The sequence below is a fragment of the Pyrus communis genome, chromosome 12 (assembly GCF_963583255.1).
Source record: "Pyrus communis chromosome 12, drPyrComm1.1, whole genome shotgun sequence".
NCBI classification, from domain to species: domain Eukaryota; kingdom Viridiplantae; phylum Streptophyta; class Magnoliopsida; order Rosales; family Rosaceae; genus Pyrus; species Pyrus communis.
In genome coordinates this window covers 4,235,853-4,260,157 of record NC_084814.1, presented here as the reverse complement: position 1 = coordinate 4,260,157, position 24,305 = coordinate 4,235,853, and the positions used below count along the sequence as shown (strand labels likewise).

General features: G+C 36.7%; 2 protein-coding genes across 2 annotated transcripts; both read right to left on the bottom strand.

The window, feature by feature from the left end:
- On the bottom strand, positions 1-1,973 carry LOC137709827 (ATP synthase subunit delta', mitochondrial). Its single transcript, XM_068448812.1, has 2 exons — positions 1,674-1,973; positions 1-498 (listed from the first exon to the last, which is right to left on the bottom strand). The coding sequence occupies exons 1-2, from the start codon at positions 1,929-1,931 to the stop codon at positions 154-156; spliced, it is 603 nt and encodes a 200-aa protein (XP_068304913.1). The 5' UTR covers positions 1,932-1,973; the 3' UTR covers positions 1-153.
- Positions 1,974-5,020: 3,047 nt separating this feature from the next.
- On the bottom strand, positions 5,021-22,353 carry LOC137711288 (uncharacterized). The gene is made up of 23 exons (XM_068450519.1): positions 22,044-22,353; positions 19,427-20,445; positions 18,620-18,735; positions 17,368-17,576; positions 16,891-17,010; positions 16,258-16,386; positions 16,025-16,150; positions 15,425-15,480; positions 15,224-15,323; positions 14,539-14,656; positions 14,255-14,464; positions 13,425-13,752; positions 12,797-12,890; positions 11,601-11,709; positions 11,197-11,462; positions 10,954-11,078; positions 10,365-10,599; positions 8,895-9,083; positions 8,519-8,805; positions 7,253-7,460; positions 6,930-7,169; positions 6,533-6,618; positions 5,021-5,563 (listed from the first exon to the last, which is right to left on the bottom strand). Exons 2-23 carry the CDS (start codon positions 20,266-20,268, stop codon positions 5,404-5,406), a joined length of 4,353 nt encoding a protein of 1,450 aa, XP_068306620.1. The 5' UTR covers positions 20,269-20,445; positions 22,044-22,353; the 3' UTR covers positions 5,021-5,403.
- Between the last annotated feature and the right edge of the window lie 1,952 nt (positions 22,354-24,305).

The following is a 24,305-nucleotide window of genomic DNA, read 5'->3' as shown; positions in this document are numbered from 1 at the left end:
ATCTTTATTTATCTGAAAAGAGAGAAAATTGTACCCCCAAAAAGGAAATTAACGGACAAAATTGTGCTGAGCAGATTACTGCTTAAGGAATGGAGAAAAAAGAAAGAAAGAAAATGCATGGTGGAAAGAAGAAAATGCATGGGAAATGATTGATTAGCCAGTGATGGCAGAGTTGAGAGCACTATGAACATCAACTCCAATCTGAGCCTCAGCTTTCTCCAAATCAGTGGTAGACGAAGAAAGCTTCTGGGTGAACTCCGCAAGCCCCTTTTGTACTAAGCTTGCGTCAATCTGGTCAATCGGCACTGCCTCCACAGCCACTATATCAGCAACAGAATTTGCATGAATGAAAGCAAACCCGCTGCTCACAAAATACTTTGTCACGTCGCTGCCTTCATGCACCGATAGGACCCCGGGCTTGAGCTCTGCGATCGTTGGAACATGGCCCGGCAAAACACCCATTTGCCCAGTTGTTGCTGGTACCATGACCATGTCAACCTGACACACATTCTTCAGCTTGTTAATAAATTGTGGTTGGAGTCCAATAAAACAAGCATCAATGTGGTTAAGCAGCTAGCTATCTGAAAGTTTGATCATTACAAGTTAGCCGATGAATATATCACGAATACTATATGTTCACCAAGGCGAAACCAATAAAGTAGAAACAAATCGAGTGTCAAGCTGCATTTTCAAATGTCAGTTCAGCCCAGACGAGTTTCGAACCCTAGCTATGTAGCTATGCCGGCCGAGTTTCGAACCCTAGCTAGTCACACAGATAGATATGAGAGGAAAGATTGCCATGAAGGAGGACCTGCTACTTCCAAATGAACAGGGTGAAGCATGCATAATGATTGTATATGTTCCTGATGCCTCTCAAACAAAGCTTACTGATTGTATATATTATGTTTTCTTCTTTTGGGTTGTCCCACGATTGCTGTATTCATTTCGACCAAAAAAAAGAATACCGCAATCGTGTGACAACCCAAAAGAAGAAAACATAATACTAATATAATATCTGAACCATTTGACAAACTAAATCACAATAATATCCAGATATGACAATACTGCATGTATATAGTGAACCAATAAAAAAAACCCCACTATGATGAAAATGAATCCATGAGAATTAAGGCAAAATCCCACAACATAAAATAATCAAAATTGGAACGTGAGAAGCCGATGAATAAGTATTTGCTTCTGGAAGAAATTGAAGAATTTCTTGAAATCCTACAAGATTTATTTGTTCTCTTTTCTCTGACAGATGGTCAGAACTTCATTTGGGTTCGAATCGTAGTGACAGATCCACTAGAGATTAGAAATTGTTGAAGAACGAACAAGATGTTTCTTTTGTCCGTTCTAGGCATCGGAAATAAAGAAATAGTTAATATACTCAAGATAATTACGTATTTACAAAATATTGTCTCACTTCATTCTATTTCATCATATTCAGGATGTAATATGGTTTCGAATGCAGATAAAAACAATAAATTTACAAATCATAATAAAAATAAACAATCCAAATATGAGAAGATACAAACAATAAAGCAGCACAAAAAAAAAAAACCAAAACTAAAGTGAGAAATCACGTATTAAAAAAAAACATGAAGGGTTAAGAAAAACAAAGCAAATGTTAAATCCAAAAGAAAAGGCAATGGGGAGCAACGCAGACCGACCTCTTTGCCGGAGAGCTGGGAGGAATAAGGGAGGACGAAGTTGACGGTGAGTTTGGAAGGGAGGGAAGAAGGGGTGGGAGGGCGAGGTTCCATGTACGTTGATGGAGTGTGGGGTGGCTCCATGGTTGAACTCACTTTCTTCCATGCTTCCACGAAGGCTGAGTCCTTGTTGCTATTCGCTGGGACCTCTGTGCACATGGCACGGACCCTCGGCGGCCGACTGGATCGACCCAAGAGACGTGATGCTTGCCGGAACATGGTGCTTGCGTGCTGCCTTTCCGGGTTTCTTGTGTTACCAAGGAATTCAGAACAAATTGAAAATGTTGAAAAAAGGCCTAGTCCCTTTTCCTAATGATTTTCCTTATTTTTATGGGACTCTGATCTGAAAAGTGAGTGGATTTTGGTGAAGCTGTTACAGACTTTTGAGTTTTTGAAAAGAAAAAAAAAAAAAAAATGCTTTTCATGCTTATTGGTTAATTTGAGTTTAAATCTAGTATTCATCTTTACTTGTAATTGAGAGGTTTTAGGTTTAATTATCGTCAAATGTGACTTTCAATCACATTATTACTAGCACAGTGTTAAGCTAAGCTCAGCCATTCCCTTTTAATATAGATGATATCGCTTGTTAAAAAAATAAAATAAAATAACTCACGCATTTTTTTATTACTATTTTTTATACAAATGCATTTTTTTAATAAAAAATTAGGAGTGCACAATAATTTTTATGGAGCGTCAATAATAGCATATAAAAATAGGGAAGTGTTATTGGTACTCTAAAAATCTCATTCTACACTCCTCACAAATGTATTTTTCTTTCTAAATATAGAAAGTTTGGAGTGTAAAATGAGAATTTTGGAGTGCCAATAACAATTTCCTAAAAATAATGCATATCAGTTTAACTCCTCTAAGTGTCAGATTTAAGCCACATAGTACTACAATTTAGTGGTCTACATTTTCGCTTGTAAGTGAGAGGTCTTAGGTTCGATTCTCGCCAAAAGTGAATATGAACCATATTATTACTAGCCCATTGTGAGACTTAGCCTACTCCCCCACCCCCTTAGGTAAATAATATCATTTGTTAAAAAAAAAGTGTCGGATTCAAGAACTTTTCCTTAAATAGGTGATGTAAAAAAAACTTATAATTTAATTCTTAAATAGAAAGTGATGAATTGCCTTAATAGTTAAAACTCTCCCCCACTTTCCCTTGTGTACAGTATCGCTTGTACACAAAAAATGGTGCTTTACCGCATCAATGGTGGAAAGTAATCATGTTTGTGCATCATGACGTAGGTTTGATCCTACTGACTCCCATCCTCTTAATAATTAACTGTCTGACCCACTAACGATATCGTTCTACTAAAAAAAAAACACATATTCATCGTCCACAACCACAAATTCTACTAATACAAAGTTAACATAAAAAGATTTCTTTTATCAATAATATACTAAGATTGTTTTAGCAGTTGTTACTGACACTCTAAAAAAAGTCCTTAAACACTTCTCCTAAGCATATATTTTTTTTTCCATATATTTCTACATGGCTATAGTGCAACATGGCTTTTGTAGAGCACCAATAATATTTTTTTTTATTACAAGCGATATTCTACGTTAATCTATATTACATGAGGGAGGAAGTTTAAATCTAAGATATAGTGGGTTAAAAACAAAAAAAAGGCTAACCACTAACACAATTCACTACTTGCGGAGTGCCAAGGTTAACAATATCTTTTCGAAAATCAAAGTCTGAATCAATTCCAATGTTTTCCTAGATAAAGCAAAGTTAATAGTTGACAATAAGTTTTGGAACATAACGGTGTTATGGTCAGTTCCATATAATCAAATGTCATTCATTTTGTTATTTAGTACTACGGTTTAATGGTATTCCTCTTAACTTGTAAGTAAGAGATCTTAAGTTCGATTTCCGCTATAGGCGAATTTGAACCCCATTATTGCTAGCCTATTGTGAGGCTAAGCACACCCATTCCCCTTAATTTAGATAATATCACTTGTTAAGTCATTCACTTTGAAAAAAAATGTGACTCAAACTTCCAACAACAAAAAAATGACCAAAATAAACAAGAAATTATACGTATACGTCTATGGTAATTAAACTGATGTCGTTCTCCTACAAAACTGGATCACGAATCAATAATAATCAAATGTTGTTTTTCCTTCACTGTGATCTTCAGTTCTGAAGCGCAACTTGAGGTAAATTTCTTGCCGTGAAAATTTTGGTTAGACTTTCTTGTATGTGAAATTCCGTTTCCGAATTTTATTATTTTTGTATTTCGCAGTTACTTATTTAGAATATGTAGACCCTTTGGGAATGACTCCTAGTATTTTTGGGTAGAACACGACCTTATCAACGTGTAGGTAAAAACCATTCACAAAACAGAGTAATAATGAAGGAGAGAAAAGCAAGCAAAGGCAGGGTTAAAATGATCATTCTGGAATCGGACTCCCTTGAAGCGATAAATTGTCTCTCTAGCTCGCTGTCCATGGGTAGTTGGGAGGCTTTCCCCGTGCTGGCTCGGGTAAAACAGTTGGGGGGAAAGTTTCTTGATTGCCGATGGTCTTGGGTGCCTAGAACTGCTAATGGCGTGGCTCACGAGATTGCGTCGTTTGGTTTCATGGAGATGTGTGATGTTGTGTGGGTCGATAGGCCCCCATCTTCGTTGGTCTTTGTGTTGAATAATGACGGACTTCCTTGTCCTCATTAAGTTGGGTGTGGAGGTGCTGGGGGTGACGCCTCTTCTAGGTGGAGGGGTCCTTGTGTTTTATTCCCTTGTCACTTCTTGTTATTGTTTCAGTGTTTGCCTCTTTGTAGGCCTTTTATGAATTGGGTTCTGGGCGTTCAAAAAAAAAAAAAAAAAAATGATCATTTGGACCATCTACTTCTGAAGGGCTGCAGCTAAGCTGGAGTAGCTTTCCCGTTTTAGAAAGCGACATGTGTGGCCCAGATGGGTTTCCCCCCTTGACCCGTGACTGACCCGTTTTCGGGCAATTTTTGCAGGCAAATTTCCTGCTGCTTACAGTGGTTTGTCCCACTGAATTTAAGGAAAATTAATGAAAATAACTTGAAAACTTTTGAGTTTTAATGACAAGGACAAAATAAAAGGTAAAATGAATAATACCAGGATTGACTTTTTAGTGTAAAAATGTAGTTTTTCGTTAAAGTGAACAGTACCGTGAGCTTTTCGTTAAAACTCTCTTGAATTTATCCACAACCAAAGAAAGCTCTCTATATTAGAAACGGTGATTTTTTACATTAGACTATTAATTTCTAGTATAAACTAACTGGTCGTGCTATCTACACATTCAATTTTACCTGTCACGCACTATATTAATTTGTGTCATTGATCTTCAATTCATTCGATACAATGGTCGAAAATCAGAAGACCCAGTGTAGTGCGAGCGGTAAAAAAAGGTGTAGATATAGCGCCACCCTAAACTGACATCCTATGCTCTGTCTTCTTTAATTTGCCCTAAAAATTTTACACTCCATGTGCCTCTGATTCCATCGAGGAAAGCTGCATACCTATAACCAATTCTTTAATACAACTTTCAGCCTATTTACAAAAGAAAGCAGCCACGCCGATGCCGGAGCAGAAAATACCGGAAAAGAAGCCACACCGGTGCTGTGCCAATGCAAAACATAAAGGATCCTTGCTTACAGCAGAATAGCAGAAAACCATAGAACCATTACGATCTCTATTGTCTTTCGTTTGTCTTACGGGCCAGACTCTTGTGCCCAAAAGGCGTCCGGATCTGGGATATATACAGAAGGATCTTCGATTTCCAAATTTGCTATATGCCAGTCCACAAACCGCGCTTGTATTAACTTCAATAGCAGGAGAATCGTTGGCAAAAGCCACCATTTATCATCATCCCTGAGACCACGCACAATTCAGAAGGAAATATACGTCACATTGATATGTATGTAAGATACAATGCACATATGAAGAAGATAAAAAGAATACTATTCACGCCAGAGATTGATCAGTTTTTACATTCTATGCGCTATTCATAGTTCTCAGCATGTTGACCAAAGGCTTCTAGCAGCATAAAACCATCAGTGCAGTGAGAATATTCTTCAACTTCCAAGACTTCGACACAGTTTGTGCAGCTATGTGAGTAATAAAAAGTCCAAAAAGGAGAACCGTGTTGTGTGATTAAATTTGTTTTCTCAAAATTTTCACTCTGTACCATAACCAAGCATGAACAGTCATTTGGATGCCTTTCTATGCAAATACAATGGATGATTAAACTATTTTCTGTTGTTTGGTTTTGGATCTTTCACAAGGTTATCACATTTAAGGAACTAAGGCTAAACATGATTGCACCCAACGGAAATTTAACGTCAGCTCATTTCTAAAATTTTTAGTGGTTCACCAAAGTTGTGCAGAACAAAGAACTCTTCATGCTCTACAAACAGGTGAATATGGTAATGGCCACGAACCACAGATGAATTGGATTCGTCACCTTCTAATATTGAATCGATTATACTAATTTTGTAAACATTCCCCTCACCTTGTCCTGGGCCTCCTGGCTATGCCAGTGCAATCAGAGTTGTTATGGATAGAAATATTGGTCCTAACTACATAGTTTCCTGTCCCCTCAATAATGTTGTATTTGAAAAAGATTTGCAGATGTCCTATGAACTTTAGAGACCCAAATCAATATAGCCCGCTGAAGCACAAGTCTTTCATTTATCACGTAGTTATGGAAGTGATCTTAATCCGCAAGGAGCATGATAAGCAATCAGGGTAAAGCGGAAGTTTTCACAGAGACATTAACATGCGTAACAAGGAATCTGACTATTAGTTTCAAGATAGAATGAAGTTGAGTTGAGGACTCACCTTCTAGTGTTCCATGTATCTGACTTGCCAGGTGGCCGGAAAAAGGAAAATCCATAATAAAAAATGCCACACATTAATGCGACCACCTGCAGAAGTCAAAATTGATTATATGATGATTAGAATAATACTCGACTGCAGAAGAACTGAACGCTAATGCTTAGGCTCGGACTTGCATCACAGTAAATTTTAATGTGTATGTGTACATAAAAGAAGATATGTTATAATTAGATTAAGATAAAAGGAAAGCCAGGAAGCATCTCACGAAACAAAATTTGCACACTCTACAAGGGATGTGACATAGCTCAGTGTCTCATTTATAACCAAAAGTTGGCCTAACTTGCGATAGGGATTTCAAAGGGCAATCCCGCTAAACCATATTTCAAGCTCTGAAACTCACCACATTAGAAAGGGATGTAGCATTCCACAATGCATATACACGAGCAAGTGAAGCTCTTCTAAGTTCCTTGCTGAATAAAGCATTTAATCCAGCGAGGAAGGGAGAAAGCAAGGATAGAGGTAGTATAAGCAATACAGCAAGGAAAGCCCCCAGAGATATCCAGTAGAACTGAAGCAACATAAGAAGAGTGACAGAAAGGTCTGCTAAAAGCATGAAACTTATCAGCAGCAACAGGGTGTCCTGCAACATGAGTTTTATTAGGTCTTGAACAGCGTCAAGATTCAGCCTACATTTAAACACCATAGAAGACCTATTCGAAGTACCTGACGACCAACAGGTCTTGTGTTGTGCAGTAAGAGAGAAAGTGGAAACAGGAAGTCCCTTTTATAATCCAAAGATTTCAAGGTAGTATGATTTATAAGACCTCCATTAATTCCTCCAGTTATCCTTTTAACAGATAATGCATGACCTACCAACGGCCAACTTTGCTGCATCTGCTTAAGACATTTTCTTGTACATGCAACATTAGACCTGAATTTTGATAGACAATGTAGTCAATAATCAACTATACTAAACAATAGATGCAGGGTTCAGAAATTAATCATGTGAGCATTATAAGGGTTCTAGCAGGCTGTTTACTTTATCTCCAAATGACGTCGGTTACTCGGAAGTTTACACCTACAAATGATCAAATAAAAAAGGAAAATAAAAATTCATTGTTCCCTCCATATCATGCCAGTCGTACTAGTTTGATAAAATTTCCAATGAACACTGACATAATTGAATGGTATCATCCTGATCTCACAATTGTACTTTTTGTTACTTCTCAACATGAAGATTATTTCTTTGGTCCCACTATTTTTTCCTTCCCAGTTCTTGGTGGAGGGAGAATTTCTTCCTTTCCAAATCAAAGTCCAGTGTTGGAATATATGATGTCCCACATCCTAGCGGCTTAAGCTTTTGAGAATTTAAACAAACAATTTTATCATGGTATCACAGTGGAGACCCTTGTATCAGACTCAACAACCATCCCCTCACATTTGTCCAGACTCAGCCGTTTTGTGGATCAGTTATATCAGGTCATGCGCAGCATGCCTGGCCAAACAGAACATGTCTCGTGATAACTTGCCCATGCAATACCATGTTACATTTTAAAGCTTTCAACCAAAACTAATCGGCAAGAAGTGGAGAGGTCCAGGCTCTTATATTTATTTTATACACAGCTTATGATTCCAGATGTAGGATCTTATTTATGAACACATTGTACTTTCAGTTCCATTTTGTTTTCGAACTCTCAACTAAAGGAAAACTAATCTATTACTGTGTTCTCAACTTCAAATCAAACAAAATTTTCATATAGGTAGATTAGACAAGGAAAATTAATATCTTCATCAGAAACAATCAGTCTGAAAGGTTCAAGGGTTGCATCTTAAATTGGTTGTGGAAACTCAAAATGGAAAACGGATAATCCCATTATATGTGTTTTGAAACATAAAAAATTGGCGATCCAGTGAGTGTGCTAGCAATCAACAGATGCTCTTGAAAAAACAAAAAAAAAACAAAACAAAAGTGCAATTGCTCAAAGTTACCTTGGTAGCTCGTTACCATTTCTATCCCCCATATCAGACTGGTGCACACTTTGAAGAGGATAATCCCCAACGACTACCAATATGCCCAGCTGATAATAACCAGTAGCTGTTGCTTGAAACCATCCAAGTTCAACTTTAACCCCATGAAATGCAAGTTGAGGGTTTGCATGGCTGTTTATCCAATTAATCACAGGAATCAGGTGAGAACGAATAGATCCTTGCCTCACCATCCTCAACTGGGCATTCAAACCAGCCACCAAATGATTCCAAACAGTTTCTGGAACATGCTGAGAATAGAATGACATAATTTACATCAGATATAGATAACAAAAATAATGATTATATGGTTATTTAAGTATCATGTGAATCCACAGACCTGACCAAGGAGGTTGGTCAACAACGTATCATTGTGAAGATTATAAGGTGACATATAGCTGCCATCACCACCAAAAATTATGCACATGGGAAACCTTTTCTGTATGATTGATACCATATCTAGACGCTTCTCATCACCACCGAGGAAAAAATCAATATATGCTACCATTAAGTCTGGTGTTGCTCCAACCTGCATCATTTTCAATTCTGAATATGAGAGATAAAAAACATAGACCATTGAATAGCTAAGTGCCAAAAATAGAAAAATGAAGAACCAATGAAAACCCTATTACACAAAAAGAACCAAAATGACCAACGAAATTTGACAAAGTAGGAAAGGAAGTGCAACCCGTTTACTCATTCATAATGAGACCTTGACAGAACCAGTTCATACACTCAATGTTTGTTTCAACGCCTTGAGAGGATGTTTTTTTTTTTTTCTACGGTTCCTCTCCTAAACAATCTACATAATCGAAGAGACATTGCTCCACAAACATCTACTTTTGTCTCCCCTAAGCCCCCTTCTAATGCACCTTTTTTTTTTTTTTTTTTTTTTTTTTTTTACTTTAAAGTGAAGTCAGTAGAGGAAAGATCCTATTCTATTAGTGAAAAGGAACAGGTAAATTGTGAATGCAGTTCCATTACAGACTGAGGTATAACTAAGTGAACTTTGGAAACCTAATAGAACCTACAATACTTGCTTTGTTGTTCACTAGCAAGGATTTGCAGTTAAGTAACTTGATGATCAATTCAAAAAATCATCCCACTATGATTTTATGATACGCAAGCAGATTGATAGAAAAAGCGGCAGATCCAGATAACAATGTTCCATGACATGTAAAATGTGTTATAATTGCCTGACAACCTTTTCTATGGTCCAGATAATAACCTGCTAGCTGATGGATTTATTTTATTTTCGTTGGTAAAAATTCTCACATAAAATGACCACTTGGGAGTTGGGATATAATCCTTGTGTGATTTATTTTCATTTCCAGAGATCGTACCATTTTTTTTCGTTTCAGCAGTGAATGATAACTTTCACTAATGCTTGAGCTTGATCGATCCTAAGCTGATAAAGGAATGAATCTTGCTAAGAGTTGAAGACAGAAATCCGAGTTTCACAGTACATTACAGATGGATGCATCAAGAAAGATAAACGAAAGATCCGCACTCAATTAATGATGTTAAAGGGCATCTGTAAGTTGTCTACTTCTGAGAGCTCGAGCAAGTTCCACAGAAGGTGTTGAAATCTTTTTGGATTAAATTTTCTTTTTTTATTTCTAAATCTGGTGAAATGAGCATCCAACTGAGCGGAACAGCCAGCATTAGTCTCTAACGATCACTAGAGGTTCGCCAATGTTGAAAACCTACGGAGTATCTATATGAACTATGAAGCTTGAAAAGAAATGATTCATATAATAAATGTAATTACAAAAATACCGGTAAGGATGTGTAATAGAAAGAGTAAAACCTTCATCCCTTTGTACAAGGCTCGTGATCTGCAAGACCGAAGGCATGAATGGTCATATTCTGACTTCACATATTCCTGAAGGCGGTGAACCTTATTTCTTTGCCGCCACTGTTTCCAGGACCAGGAACAAGGATATGCAAGAACTGAAAGTATACTATGCACAGACCCTTCCCACCAATCATATGCAGCAACAGAATTGATCTCATCAATAAATCTGTTAAATGCATCTTCGTACCTGTACCAAAAGTAAGGGTTGAAAGTTGAAACACAAATAAATAATGTAATTTAGTAGACAGAACAACGGAATGCTAACCTAAGTGGTGCTTTCGATTCAAGACTTACCTTGGACCAACAGTTAACTAGTTATAGTAGTTTTAAGAGAGAAATGTGTTATTTACTAAAGCAAAAAGTCCCGAGAGAAAAAAAAAAATCAAATCAAATGTGATTAGAACATGTTTCAAGTGTACTGATACCTATGGGCAATACCCACCCCAACCATAATCCCAGTATTAGATATACCAACTCAAAAGATCAACACCGCATAAAAATTATGGTGTTGTATGGTCTCAAAGTTCAGTTATTTTCTTACACAATTTCAATGACCGCACTAGGTGGAGAGTATGGAAGATGCCATGGTTCTCTGAAAGTATTTGGACCCATAAAGTACATCCGATGAACATGGCTTTGAGTTTCTTCAACTCTGGTTCCCCGCACCTAAGTTATTATTATTTACGGAAAAAAAACACATAAATAGGTCAAAAATTCTGCAAGTCAATAAAATCGTCTCTGATAAAAAAAAAGGCATAAAAAATGAAGCGATACTTGTGTATACCTCAGATAGGGAAAGAAGATAGGGTAATTGATGATGACTGTGCTGTTCAATTGAACCACCCCTCTGGTAAGAACAGGTTCCAACAAATTTGATTCTCAATGTACTTAACAACAGAGCAAGAATCCCCAAAATGCATGACAGTAAAATTGCAAAAGGCCAGGGACCCCCAAAGGTATACAAAAGCTCCTCAAGAGGTGTATAGCATTTTGGCATCCTATACTTGTCTGATACACATTTATAGGGACATGATGGCTGAGTCACCCCACCTGCAGCAAGTGTGCACGATTCATGAGATGAAAGCCAGCATTTAAAAAGAAAGATCATAAAACAAAAACTCCATTGGTAAATTTGGGAAGAGGAGGAGGGGGGAGGAGGGGGTGGGTTGGACATGGTCATCATAGTACCTCGCACATAGATAAACTCAGAACGACTGGGAAGAAGATCAACAGAACAGGGAGTACAAAGATGTGAATCGGAGCCATCAACATTTTTGAATGAGCCAACAGGACATTCCTGTAAATGAAATCAATGCTCAAAATCCTTCAAACAAACCCAAATTGATCAATAAACCTCTGATTTCTATATATAGAATCTGCAACACTGACACTCAGCCCAATTCTGTCCAAGGGTTTGATCAATTCTTTTATGATGTCTTACCCAGAAAAGGAAGGGAAGGGCAAAGATTGTTGAAAAGGAGTCCAAGAAGAAGTCAAGCTTGAGGCCGAGAAAAGCCCCTGCTGCTTTCCTTTCTGTTATAGTGGTTTCTCTGAATTTATTTGTAGAATAAAGCTAGTCGTGTCAAGGTGGTGTGTTTCTTAGGTCCAAGGTCAAAGACACAACAGATGTGAAATCCAATTTTTTTAAGCATGTCCAATTGGTTTAGGTTGGGTTCATGTGAAAGTGCATGGGGTTTCCATCATTTGTTACGACAAATAAGAAAAGGAAATATCAATTACAAAAAATGCCACATGAATTCCTATTTAAATAGGTTGAGGCACATATCAAGCAGTCCTCTTTTAATTCCTTTTTTTATTTGGAAATCTAAGGTTGCAACCAAGGTTAGGTTTTGGCTTGGTTGTTGGTACACAGGAAGGTTAACACCTGAGATTTTCTCCAGACACAAGCAATAGTTTGGGGGAGAATGCACCGCGTTTTCTTCTCTTGCACTTTTAGCTCGAAGTTACAGCTTTTCATAAATGGGATAAAGTTTGTTCAGAGGTGGCAAAACACTGTTTTTCTTGGTTTGGTGAGAATTTTAAAGTATTGGGTGGTGGATAAAGGCTTAATACATATGGGATCATATGATGATGTAGATTATTAGAGCTATTTGGACAGAAAGGAGTCAGCAAATCTTAGAAAATGTTAGAGAGTGGAAGTGAAGGAGATATGGGAGAAGGTCAAGTATTGGGCAGTGCTTTGGTCTTCTGTCTCTCCTGTCTTTAGGAACACATCTCTATCTGATATTATACTAGGATAAGAAAGCTGTAGTGCCATGATTAATTTTGGTTTCTTAACTTAGAGACAGTTTCTCTTACGAAATAAAATTTCATTTGTTTCGTTTAAAAAGAAAAGAAAAGAGACAATATCAAATAAATTTTACCTTGCAGAAGGTGCCGTATAGGCCCTTAGGGCATTTTTTTCCAGTGATAGTGCCATCATTTCCATGACAACCTCCATCATCCCCAGCACCTCCACTAACAGACACCACCAAGAAAGTAAATGCTGTTATTGGTTTTTTTTTTGTGCTATACCTTACTAAAAAAAAGAACAAAGAAAACCATTCAAGAAACATTGATTCCAAGATGAAAATTCTGAGCTCAAAGATGCTTAAACCAATATGCTGCATGTAGACCTGAATGGAAACTTAAAAGATAACATGTAATATTGAAAACAGAAAAGCATGTTTTAAAACACTTTTAGCATAGCATATAATAACTTCTACATGCAGCGTATTGGTTTTAGCATAGCAAATTATTTTTTGTATACGGAGTTTCTGCATTTTATGAGAGGCCCCACAGAATCTGGCATTAAAATCATGCACAGAATTTGGGTGTGAGGAAGTGATAGTGATGTTTTCCAAGAGTATCAGAACAAAAAGCTGGAAACAACACACAGCGTACTGTGTTAATTAACCATTTGTCATCCAAAAAGGATATTCAAAGAGTTGAAAGCAGCACCAAATGTACCAATGTGCAACTTATGTACAATATAAAGACACTAAATTTTACCTGCTGTTAATGGAGCCACTGATACTAGCAACCGGAACATATTCATCCCCAACATCTATCTTAGACCAATGAAAATGAACTCTTCCACCCCCACCTCCACCTCCACCCAGCGGACCACCTTTGCCCCCAGCAACGGATAAAGATGAACTCTGTGTAAGTAATCTAAGCTCCTGAAGGAAAATAAGGATTGTCCCTCCTGAGCCTCCACCAAGTCCGCCAATCGAAGAACCATTACCCTTTATAGCCGCTTTATCAAAGCTTTGACCATCAGCACTCAAAGTTCCAAAGACATCAAGCCTTAAGAGTGGCCACTGGATGGACCCCATGACTGACAAGCATGAGATTGATTGTAAGTGAGATCCAAGTACAGTGTCAAATATATCTAAACTATTAATCCATAACTTCAGCCTCTTGGATCTTGTATCAACAGAACAACACCACATTGCATGGCGCTACAATACATTAGTCCCACTAAAGAGGGTTCTGGGAAGGCATATCTGGTTATGGTCCCAACATTTGACATTTTTATATTAATTGACTGTTAGAAAAATATTAACAAGGTTATGCTGAACTGTGCAAGATCTTTTACTGTTGCAAAATCTTTGTTACGTCGTGGGTTAACAATAACTTTATATCCTAACACCACACGCATATGCAGGACTCTTTCACCACCTGAGCCTAACACATAAATTTCAGCGTCTGTTGGCAAGTTGCAGTTGCATGGATTTGAACTGAAGATCTCACGAATACTATGAAAAATTGCTGGTTTACCTCCATTCTTAAAAGCTGCTATGATGTGGGCACAATTTAATCTGTACTATAACACTTACCAATCATTCCCCCTCCAACCACATTCCCATACGACGGATTCGGACCCTCAGCTCCACTCCCCAATTCACATGGGAGATCTGCATTGCCATATTCATTACCACCATTGCATACCCTCCCATTAAAATATCCAGAGCCCCCTCTTCCCCCATGTCCAGCACCACTACCAGTTCCATTTGAATAGTTTCCACTTCCAATACCTTTACTGCAACCTGAAAAACATGGTTTTGATTTAGTTAGATGCTTAAAAGATTGCACATCTTAGTTCCCGAATAAACTCCTTTACCTAGTTCTGATGCAGTGATCAGGCCATTATTATTAACAATAATAGTCCTTGCCCTGTGGATGTGAATAACACTTCCCTTCACAATGCCATCTACAAGAAGATCCTCAACACGACATATCTGTAAAATGTTAACAAATATTATTTTAACAATAAAAATGAGCCTACAAGTTGATACTTCAAGGGGGGTAACCAACTGGTAAGAAAAAGTTATTTCATTAAAGAGTTGAAGCCGGATATAGAAGAAAGTAACCAAAAACAAAAGTCTTGGTATTGGAAAAACTCATGGCCAGCACCATAAGACCATAAATGGAAGTCTGTACAAACTTGGACCAGTGTCCTGCTTTTAAACTACAGGGAGAAAATATAGATAGATAGAAAGAAAGAAAGAAAGAAAGAAAGAAGAGACAGGAATTCCTCTTGCAGGTAAAAAATAACATTATGATTTATGATTTAAACTGAGTAACTAATATGGTTCCACCCAGGAAAGATTAGATTCTGTATAGGAATTAATTTCCTGTGACTCCTATCATACTAGAAATCTAAGCATTCAAAAAACAGAGACTTCTAACCTTACAAAATAACAATAAAACATGCATAAGAAAATAAACAACAATTAATATACAGCAGATATCGCTGAAAATGCATTAGAATCTCCATGTATCTCTAATAAAATTCTGCCTCTTACTTGAAGTGAAAAGGAAAGCGTATAATTAACATGGCAATCATCTGGTGGAGTAATCAAATCCAACGGGCATGTTTGACTCTCACACAGGGATTTTGTTACCCTACAAAATTGGATTCAAAACAAATATTCATAGAACTTCTCAGGCCAAATAAATAAGAAAACGTAAGCTGAGAGCAACAATACACTAAACTTCATACTCACACATTTCTGCTAGCATCATCATCCAATGGAGCCTGAAGTAAAGAACCAGCACCAACCTGTTGTAAGAAGCATAAAAAGTTGTAAGGCGGTTTGCCAAATGGAATTCAAGAGTTTCACATCCATACAAAAGAATGTAGCAGAAGAACTGCATACAAAAATATCCACTTTGGTCCGAATAAAGGAAACAAAATGGAGCACTAGGGAGAAAAAACACACATATAAAGTTAGTAATAGCAAAAATGTCACAATCTAAAAGCACTGAAAACAAAAACTTCTCATAGGTTCTAGATAGGGCCAAGTGTCAATACCACATCTTATTTAAAACAAATATCATATAGGATTGATGTGAGGATGATGATGATGTTGATAACGATGACAACAACGAGATAATGTATACTTACAACAGAATCAAAAGGCAAACAGGATTGATTTTGCAAATCTATGAGCTCTTGCTTTTTCAAATTAGAATTGCACTAAAATATTTTTTTTTTTTTGAGAAGAAACGATGACACTAAAATATTAGAAGCGAACTTTTAGAACATGAGAGAAAGAAAGTAGTAAAATAATTTCATGATACAAGTTTATCCACGAATGGCTTACTGTTATGTTATAAAAGAGAGACAAGGAGAGTCGCTGGGCTTTTATTGCATCACCATGGCCAGTCAACTTCAGTAGTCCCTGACCATATACACCCAAGTTTGTATTTGAACTGATGATAGAGTTATGCTGCAAAACACAAAGCACCAACCCAGATTTTCAATTCCAACAAAGGTGAAAGGTATAAGTGCAAGTAATTTAAAACATAAATTAGGATGAGGTTCAGACAATCATACCCTCAGAACAATCAGATTCCTGACTTCAAGAACGGAAGCAGTAACAATGGTATTTCCACCACCATCTATTTGAATTTTGGAGTTCCACATGAGTAACATCTTGACAGAAACTCTAAATGCACCAAAAACCTTCATTTTAATTTAAACAAAGAGAAAGCTTCACCCAATTAGTTCATGAACAACACTCATGAGTCAGCTTATAACATAGGCAGACATGATTATATTACAGCTTATAATACACAAAATTTATAAGTGAAAAAAAAAATTCTAATGAAACTACATATAGAAGTTGGATCCACTTTGGTGTTCCGCCTAAGAAACCAATTCTATTCCTTTTGACTTTCTTGGTCTAAAAAGTTATGTTAGCAAAATTTTTAAGTACCATTAAAAAGTTTGAACTTGAGTTTAGCCTCATCTTTCTAAGGCAGCTTGAGCTTCGGTTCGAGCCCCTTCATAGAGGTAATGGCTCAAGCTTAATTGAGATTAGATCAACCCAAGCTCAAACAAGCCAGATAATGAACCTGTCTTGGCTTTCTTGGCTTGTTTTCATCAAGGATTTAAACTCCAGACAATTGCTTGTAATTCAATAGAACATTCTATTTACGAAAATGAAATGTTCTAATAGTTGCTTGCCTTTATGATGGAATCACTCATCAGAAGTTCTTCTGCAACAAGCTCAAATTCTGAAATTGGATACTCAGACAGTCCAAAGATGATGCTGCCTCCACAGTATAGACTGATTTGGCCTCTCACCTTTCAATCAAAGAGGATGTATTCATATGTTCAGTGCATGTATCTTCTGTGCTGAGTGTATAAAATAAAGGAATCCACTTATACTAAAGTGGAAATAAATACACGACAAAATGATATACTAGACACAAGCTTCTTGAACAAGTCTATGGACATGCCATAGTACCTTTAAGATGAAAAAACAGGTGCCTGAATCAAGTCTATATAACAGGGGAGATTCCACAATGAAATATTATGAAGCCGGATTTTATGCATTATTTAATTGTCACACCACCATGGGAACAGAAATATTTTTATAAAAACAAATAAATTGTCACATGAAAACTAATTAATTACTTGAGAAGACTTAAAATTGGCAACCTGAACTCTGGTCCAAAGAAGTGGAACCAACACTTTTGCATTATTCTCCACAAAAACATGCGACCATAACGGTCTGGTAGGAAAATCGAGCAAAGGGGTTTCAGTTTCTGTTGTGATATTGTCATTTCCAACTCTTAAACTAAGTAAATCTGCATTAAAGTATGTGCCAGCTGCTCCTGCATTCCCAGGACACCCAATACTCAAACCACCTGACATGGAAAAAGCATAATAAATTCAAAAGCTCCATTTTTTTTTAGAAAATAGCTTTACAAATGAAAACGAATAGTTTTTCTAGAAATAATCAATGTTGGAAACTAGACATAAGCTTGTGTTTGTGAGTCTTTATAAACACTAGACGCTTAGAAACTGAAAAGCTTATTACTTGAAAGTACGTATAGCAATTAATAGAATAACACAGATATGCTTTTTATCATTAAAAAAGAAACAATTTTATTAGAAGCAAACTAGTACAGACAGTAAACAAATGTCCACCAAGAACCAGTTATATACAGATTATCAAAAACAATACTATAATGGTAACGTTATCCTACAACGGCCTTCCAATCTAGAAAAATAGACGACAGAGAACAATGAACAACCCATGTACTCTGATGAATAGAAGCCCAAAGTGAAGTCAACAACCTCGCCCTTTCCCACACAGCTATTCCTCCATATGTTTTAAGGACGTATTTTCTGCATCTTGAAATCGGGGGAAACAAGGATACCCTCATAAAGGGCATATTTGTAGTAGTGACACCCCCCTATTTTTGTTAAAATATTTGTATTGTGGTAGGGCTACCCCCTTATTATTTGTTAGAAAATTTCCTATTGTAGTAGTGCCACCCCCTTATATCAACATAAGGCTCTGCCTCTAAAAGTCATACCATTAGGGGCAGGGTGCGTTATACAGTGGTGCCTGGATATATATTGGAGGCAATAAGCTACAAAAGAAAAGTGAGGCCGAAACAACCTTAGTCAGGAAAAGTTTTTACATCTGTCCGATAAACAATACAGATTGAAAGGTCTTATACGTACACTTTCTAAGGTTTCACATAAATTAGGACTTTTGATCTACTTTCTAGTAGATAGAACAAAGTATATGTAAAATAACATTACCACATTATGAACAATTTCTTGTACGCAACCATTCAGATGGATAAATTTACAACTCTAACATAAGAACCAAACATTTAGAAGTTTAAAAATTTTTGCTCTATCTACCAGATAAAGATGTCTGAAAAATGGTACAAACCATGCACAGTGACTGTTACATCTTCTTGTATGCTGTAGCAATCAAGTGAGATTCTTCCACCACCACCTCCACCCAATCCTCTTCCGCCAGCAGCACTTACAGTACCATATCCCTTCCTGTGGACAGGACCAAAATGCAAACAATTGAAAAGAATCAGAGAAGTTAATTTAGTTTGAATGCATTCTTTGAAGTAAATAAATGCATAAGCATATCAACATTCATCTACCAACATTCTCAAGAAAAAACAAAATGAAAGATGGCTAACAATAAGAAGAAAGAATGTTAATCCTATAAAGGTTTTGATGAACTGTTCATCATTATGGAAATTGATATAATTTTAAATTAAAGGTGAAGTGAACAATGAACAAGAGAAACAAATTGTTCAGTGTCCATGTATCTCTATAAAAATGCCAGTGGATAAGCATTTTCAGCCTTGTTGAGTGAAGGGCATGCAAAACTGGAAGGTGCGAACAGAATAACTTTTGAAAAGTATAAGGGCAGAGGTCGAAGATCTGTGATATAGAGTGAATGTTCCGTCATCCTTATGGCCATCTTTCCCTAAACACTTGACTAACATTCACGTTAGTCTAACTCACATTGATTTGGCTGAAATTTTGTAGTGTGTGTGGTTTTCTCTGTTTTGCGCTTCTTAGTTTCTCTTGCCTAGGTCAACTATTGTCCTCTATGAACTTTCTTTTCCAACCCATAAAATAATAACAAATAAAAAATGTATCGACCAGCCCTTAAACAGTTTTGTGCATCATCCACACCAAAAGTAGAAGGAAAATATAAAAAGTATCTACTCACAACTTTACAGCATGTACAAAAATACTTCCACCAGATCCTCCTCCACCAGTAGTCCCTCCGTCCCCTCCTTCTGCAGTTACAGACCCATTTATATATACCATATCCTTGACTAGAAGCTTGACACGTCCTCCACCATTCCCTCCAAATGGAATTTTAGTAGATGTACCACCACCCTTGCTCCCATAACTCCATGGCTCAGACAATGTTGACCAAGTATAAACATCACCACCCCAGTAACTTGTCTGATTATTTTTCAAGCAAGAAGCACCTCTGCCACCATGCCCTCCACCACCTCCATCATAGCCCACTGGAGTCCCACTAGTTTGAGAAGGCGGCAATCCACCCAAAGATGTTGTATTAATATAAGAGTTGTATTCCATAGTCAGATTTGCAGCCGAAAAAACTACAGAACCAGCAACTATTTCTGCAGAGTGACCAATTTTAACATTTCCTGACATATTAAATGTAATCATGCAGCCTTCTATTGGACACACAATTGATACATGAGGGAGAATCTCCAAGTTTCCAGTCCCACGAATGTAAAGGTCAGAACTTAAATACGAGTTTGAGTTTAGCAAGCATGTAGTATTGAATGATCCAACACCCTCCAGGTCCTCACAAGATACTTTATCTTTCAACGGGGATGATGGCATTGGGATCTTGTAAGTTGAGGTGCTTCTTTGAAAACCATCTATTATATCTGAGCTGAGATTATGCAACCAGTCTTTTGAAACAGCTCTTGCACTTCTGTACTGCCCTGAAGTAAGAGAAAGGGCAGATATGCAAACATGCCCCGCCAGAATGCAACACCAAAGGTACCATTTCATTTGTAAAGGAGACATTACCACTCAGAGTGATGGAATAATTTACTCTGTCATATGCACATAGATTTAACATAAATCTAATTTTTCAGGTCAGCTTCAGCAGGCAGTAGTAGTTGCACAGAAAAATATCAGGTTTGTCAAACCCTCTTCATGAACATTGCCACTTCTCCATTAACATTCAATGTTGTCCTGCAACTACTGCCATCAAGTTAAAGATGACTTTGTATCAAGGAATGGAGAAATCAGATAAACATAGGAAAACAAACCAATAATCAGACTACAGGGTACAGGGAAACACAAAACAAAAAGGACGATTTAAAACTCAACAACTAAAACAGCAGCTTCAAGTTACAAAACGTCTAAGTCTTGCAGCAGCCAAATCCTTGACCCACCGAATCAAGAACCAGTAAAACAAGCACCACCTGATGGAGATAACTCAACAACAACTCAATAATATAACTTTTACTCCCTTTTCTATTGTTGAGACTTGAGAGCGAGACTTCAACCTGGGTGGGCACTAAATAAAACCGCACGAAAACCGCTTCAGCTAATAGTGTCTATTTTATCCCCTTTTCTATCTTAAAATAACTTCTTCAGTCTCAAGCCTAGTTGATCAGAATGCATATGATAATATCTAAATATTATGTTGGCATAATCCTTTTTAAACCCACACTTTCAGTTACTGCCGCTTCTAAAAACATTATTATTATTATTATCAGTATTTTGCTTTATCTGTGGAGTAGTTTGATATTTTACTGCTACAAAATAAGCTTCTATGTGTCCAATCTACCTTCCAGGCCGTTTTCCATTTAAAGCTGTTCAGCAGAATCTCATAATAACGCTAGACATCTGTTGCTTAGTCTGTAAGAGTCATCCCTAAACCCGAAAAACTGATGTAAATAGGAAATGGGAAAGTTCTTCCAGAGTAAGTACGATACGGATGAGACACCAATCACTGGAGGGGCCTAGATTCTAAGGAAATTCCTCCAAAACACGAATAACAACAGGGAGTTTCTACGAAACAGTCCTTAATTACCAAACAAACAAAAAAACATTGCATAATTTTCTGATATTTCCAAGTGGCCGTTTAGTATCCCAACTCCCTACAAGTTAAACAATAAAAAGCTAAAAAGAATCCTTGACTATCCGTTAGATTCCACAAGTGATTTGCATCAAAAACACGAGCGCCCAATGCAATGACATGAAACCAAATTGAGTAAATTTCCTAAAAGACAGTTTTAATCACGTACAAATACATTAGTTAGTTTACGTTCAACCCCACTAGATAAACACTTTGTGTGTAGAATACTAGAATGTCATACTATAAGAGAAAAACCTTAGTATGGAACAATTCATTTACATTCAAAGACTCTTTAATGTATTTTCGACACCCCGTCCTTTCGAAAATACCAGCCCCATTTTACAATCCAGATATCATACTAGTCTTTCCAATTTAATCCCGCACCGCAATTACAAGCTTCATTCATTGCCCCGAAGGAAAAAAGCACAATAATGGAAGAGAGCTAAACAATCACTCACATATTCAAGAACACATACACACACAAATGCAATCACTCAAACCAAGTGAACACAGAAAACAGTAGAGATAAACGGATTCGGCGTTCCATGGTGATCTGCCATTTCAGCTTCTGGACTCACATTTATACAATAACTAGCAAAATCAAGCAAACTAAACCACGAACAAAAAATTCCGAACACATCTGTCAATTCAAGAAGGAATCAAACAATTCAAATTCCGAATTCAGTCAGCAGAAATAGCATGAGAATTGTACCGTTCGGGCGGAAGAGAGAAGGCAGCAGACGAAAATTCCCAAAGCGCTGCGAAGGAAGCTTCGCTTTTTCTTTTTTCTGCGCTTTGCTTTTATTTACTGTTTTTAATTGGATTGTTTGTTTTTCCTTCTCTGTTTGTTTGTTCTTGTATTTATTTACAACCGTAGAGAGAGAGAGAGAGAGAGAATGAGAGAGGAGAGAGAGTAGAGTAGAGTGTTGAGTGGGAGAGTGAGCGAGAGAAAAGTCTGTTACGGACGAGTCCGAGGTCTCCACGGCGGCAGAGGTTCTCTTCTCCTCTCCCAAAAGCTACGTTTTGTTAGCTGGACATTTATTATTATTCAATACTTTTTTCCATATATTTTTAATTGTGATGATGTCCCGTCATTAGAATTATCTTAAAAGCATATAAATTTTAAATTTTAAAATTTTGGCTGTCCAAAAAAAAAAAATTGACTGCTCAAAGTCCAATTTTTCTTTTTTAGACCAATCAATTTGGCGGGATATCATGCCCAGTCCCATTTTTGTGCTGACTTTGGGGCATTTGATTTGATTTGATTTTGGAGCATGTTTATTCGTAATAAAGTTACTCACTAAATGATTTGAAATTAGAAATGACGTTGATTTCAATTAACCGTTGACGTTGTTTTCGGGAAAAAGAAAGATTTTATGTGAGAAATTTTTATTTTGGAGTTGGTTACAATACATATATGTAATTACCACATTTGGGGTGTGTTTGTTTCACATTCTTAGGTGGGACTAGACTAAACTAATTATTAGTGTAGTCTCATGTTTGGTATGCACATTAATTAGGTTTAATGAGAGTACACATGACTCGCTTGGATTATCTTGTTCACTAGGAGTTCTTAGCCAAAACTCTCAAATTATAATTGGAGTTTTCAAATTTCAACTTTTTCTGCATTCTCACTATTGTTTCTTCATATGATCAACACCTCCTGATCTCTAGTATTTGTCATGAAGTGGACTTGACATAAATTTCAAAAGACGAGATCCCTTGCCCCCTTAACTTTCCCTAATCTGTTGAGGCGGGGTTGAGTTTCATATTTGACTTTAGCTTTGCTTATAGCCGTGCCCTGTTTTCTCCATTCCCTTGGCTCTAATGGAGCATGTTCTAATTGGTTCTCTATTGTTATTGTCTATGATCTAGCTCGGTTTATTTTCTAAAAGCTTAAGTCTATAGTGTTTCTTTCTATTCTTTTTTTTTTTTTTTTCAAATTGGAAATGTTGATGTTTCTTAATGTGTTTTGGTGTTGTCTTTGATGTATTTTGCAGTTGTCGTACTGTAGGCAGATAATGCTTCAGTTTCGTATTTTTAGTTTTCTTCCTTTAGAGGCATCTAGTCCTTACCATTGTGTCATCGTGTTTTATTAGTCAAGTATTGTTTCCTATTAAAAAATTGAAAAGTGAGAGAAGTTGTTCATTTATGTCTTTCCTACTTTCTTTTCTGGCCATGATACTTGGTGTTATACATTTCTTGATGATTTCTTTCATACGAAATTTATAAAAATAGAGTTGCATGCCACGTGTAAGTTAGCAATTAGGGCCATGACTTTGAGTTCTTTACAAAGGAAGATACTCAACTTTGCTCTGTTTTATTTTCCTTGCTATTGCTTGATGTTTTATTTTTGTTGTTGCTGTTTGATGTTTTGGTTCTCTTTATATCATGAATTCTTTTGATCTAGTTCATTTTATAGCATAATTACTTCTTTTGTCAATGCCTTTAATAATAGAGATATTATATATATCATGTCTTCGTTTTTTCCCTTTTTTTTTTTTAGTTTGAATAGATATGGATCAAAGGAAGCTTTTAGTGATATTTTTGTTAAAGATGTCTCATTTAGAGACAATTACTGCTTGTATGATTCTTGTGTTGATAATGCTAAAGGCCAAACATAGACATGCCAAAAGATGCGCTTTGACTGACCATTCACTTGCTAGACGAGAAATTAGTTTGTGTTATCTGGATGGTATAATAAGGAATAGTTTGTGTTATCTCGTGGTATATTATGTGACGTACTTTGTCAAGATTGGAGGGTTAAAAATGATAGTTTGGTGTCTTTAGAGGAGCAGGTGTGTATGACCTTACAAATACTAGCCCATCATACTAAGAATCATAGTATTGGTGGTAGATTTATTGGTCATGAGAAGCTATAAGTATGTATTTTAATAGTGTGTTGCAAGGAATTTTGAGATTACAAAGTATCCCACTAAAAGCTCATCAGCATATGCCTAGTGATTCTACGGAT

Coding starts and splice junctions, on each gene's coding strand:
- LOC137709827 (XM_068448812.1), bottom strand. CDS start 1,931: ATGTTCCGGCAAGCATCACGTCTCTTGGGTCGATCCAGTCGGCCGCCG. Junction 499..1,673: donor CCCAGCTCTCCGGCAAAGAG/GTCGGTCTGCGT, acceptor AATGTGTGTCAG/GTTGACATGGTCATGGTACC.
- LOC137711288 (XM_068450519.1), bottom strand. CDS start 20,268: ATGTCTCCTTTACAAATGAAATGGTACCTTTGGTGTTGCATTCTGGCG. Junction 12,891..13,424: donor AGTGGCTCCATTAACAGCAG/GTAAAATTTAGT, acceptor GGTGTCTGTTAG/TGGAGGTGCTGGGGATGATG. Junction 7,170..7,252: donor CAAGACCTGTTGGTCGTCAG/GTACTTCGAATA, acceptor CTCATGTTGCAG/GACACCCTGTTGCTGCTGAT.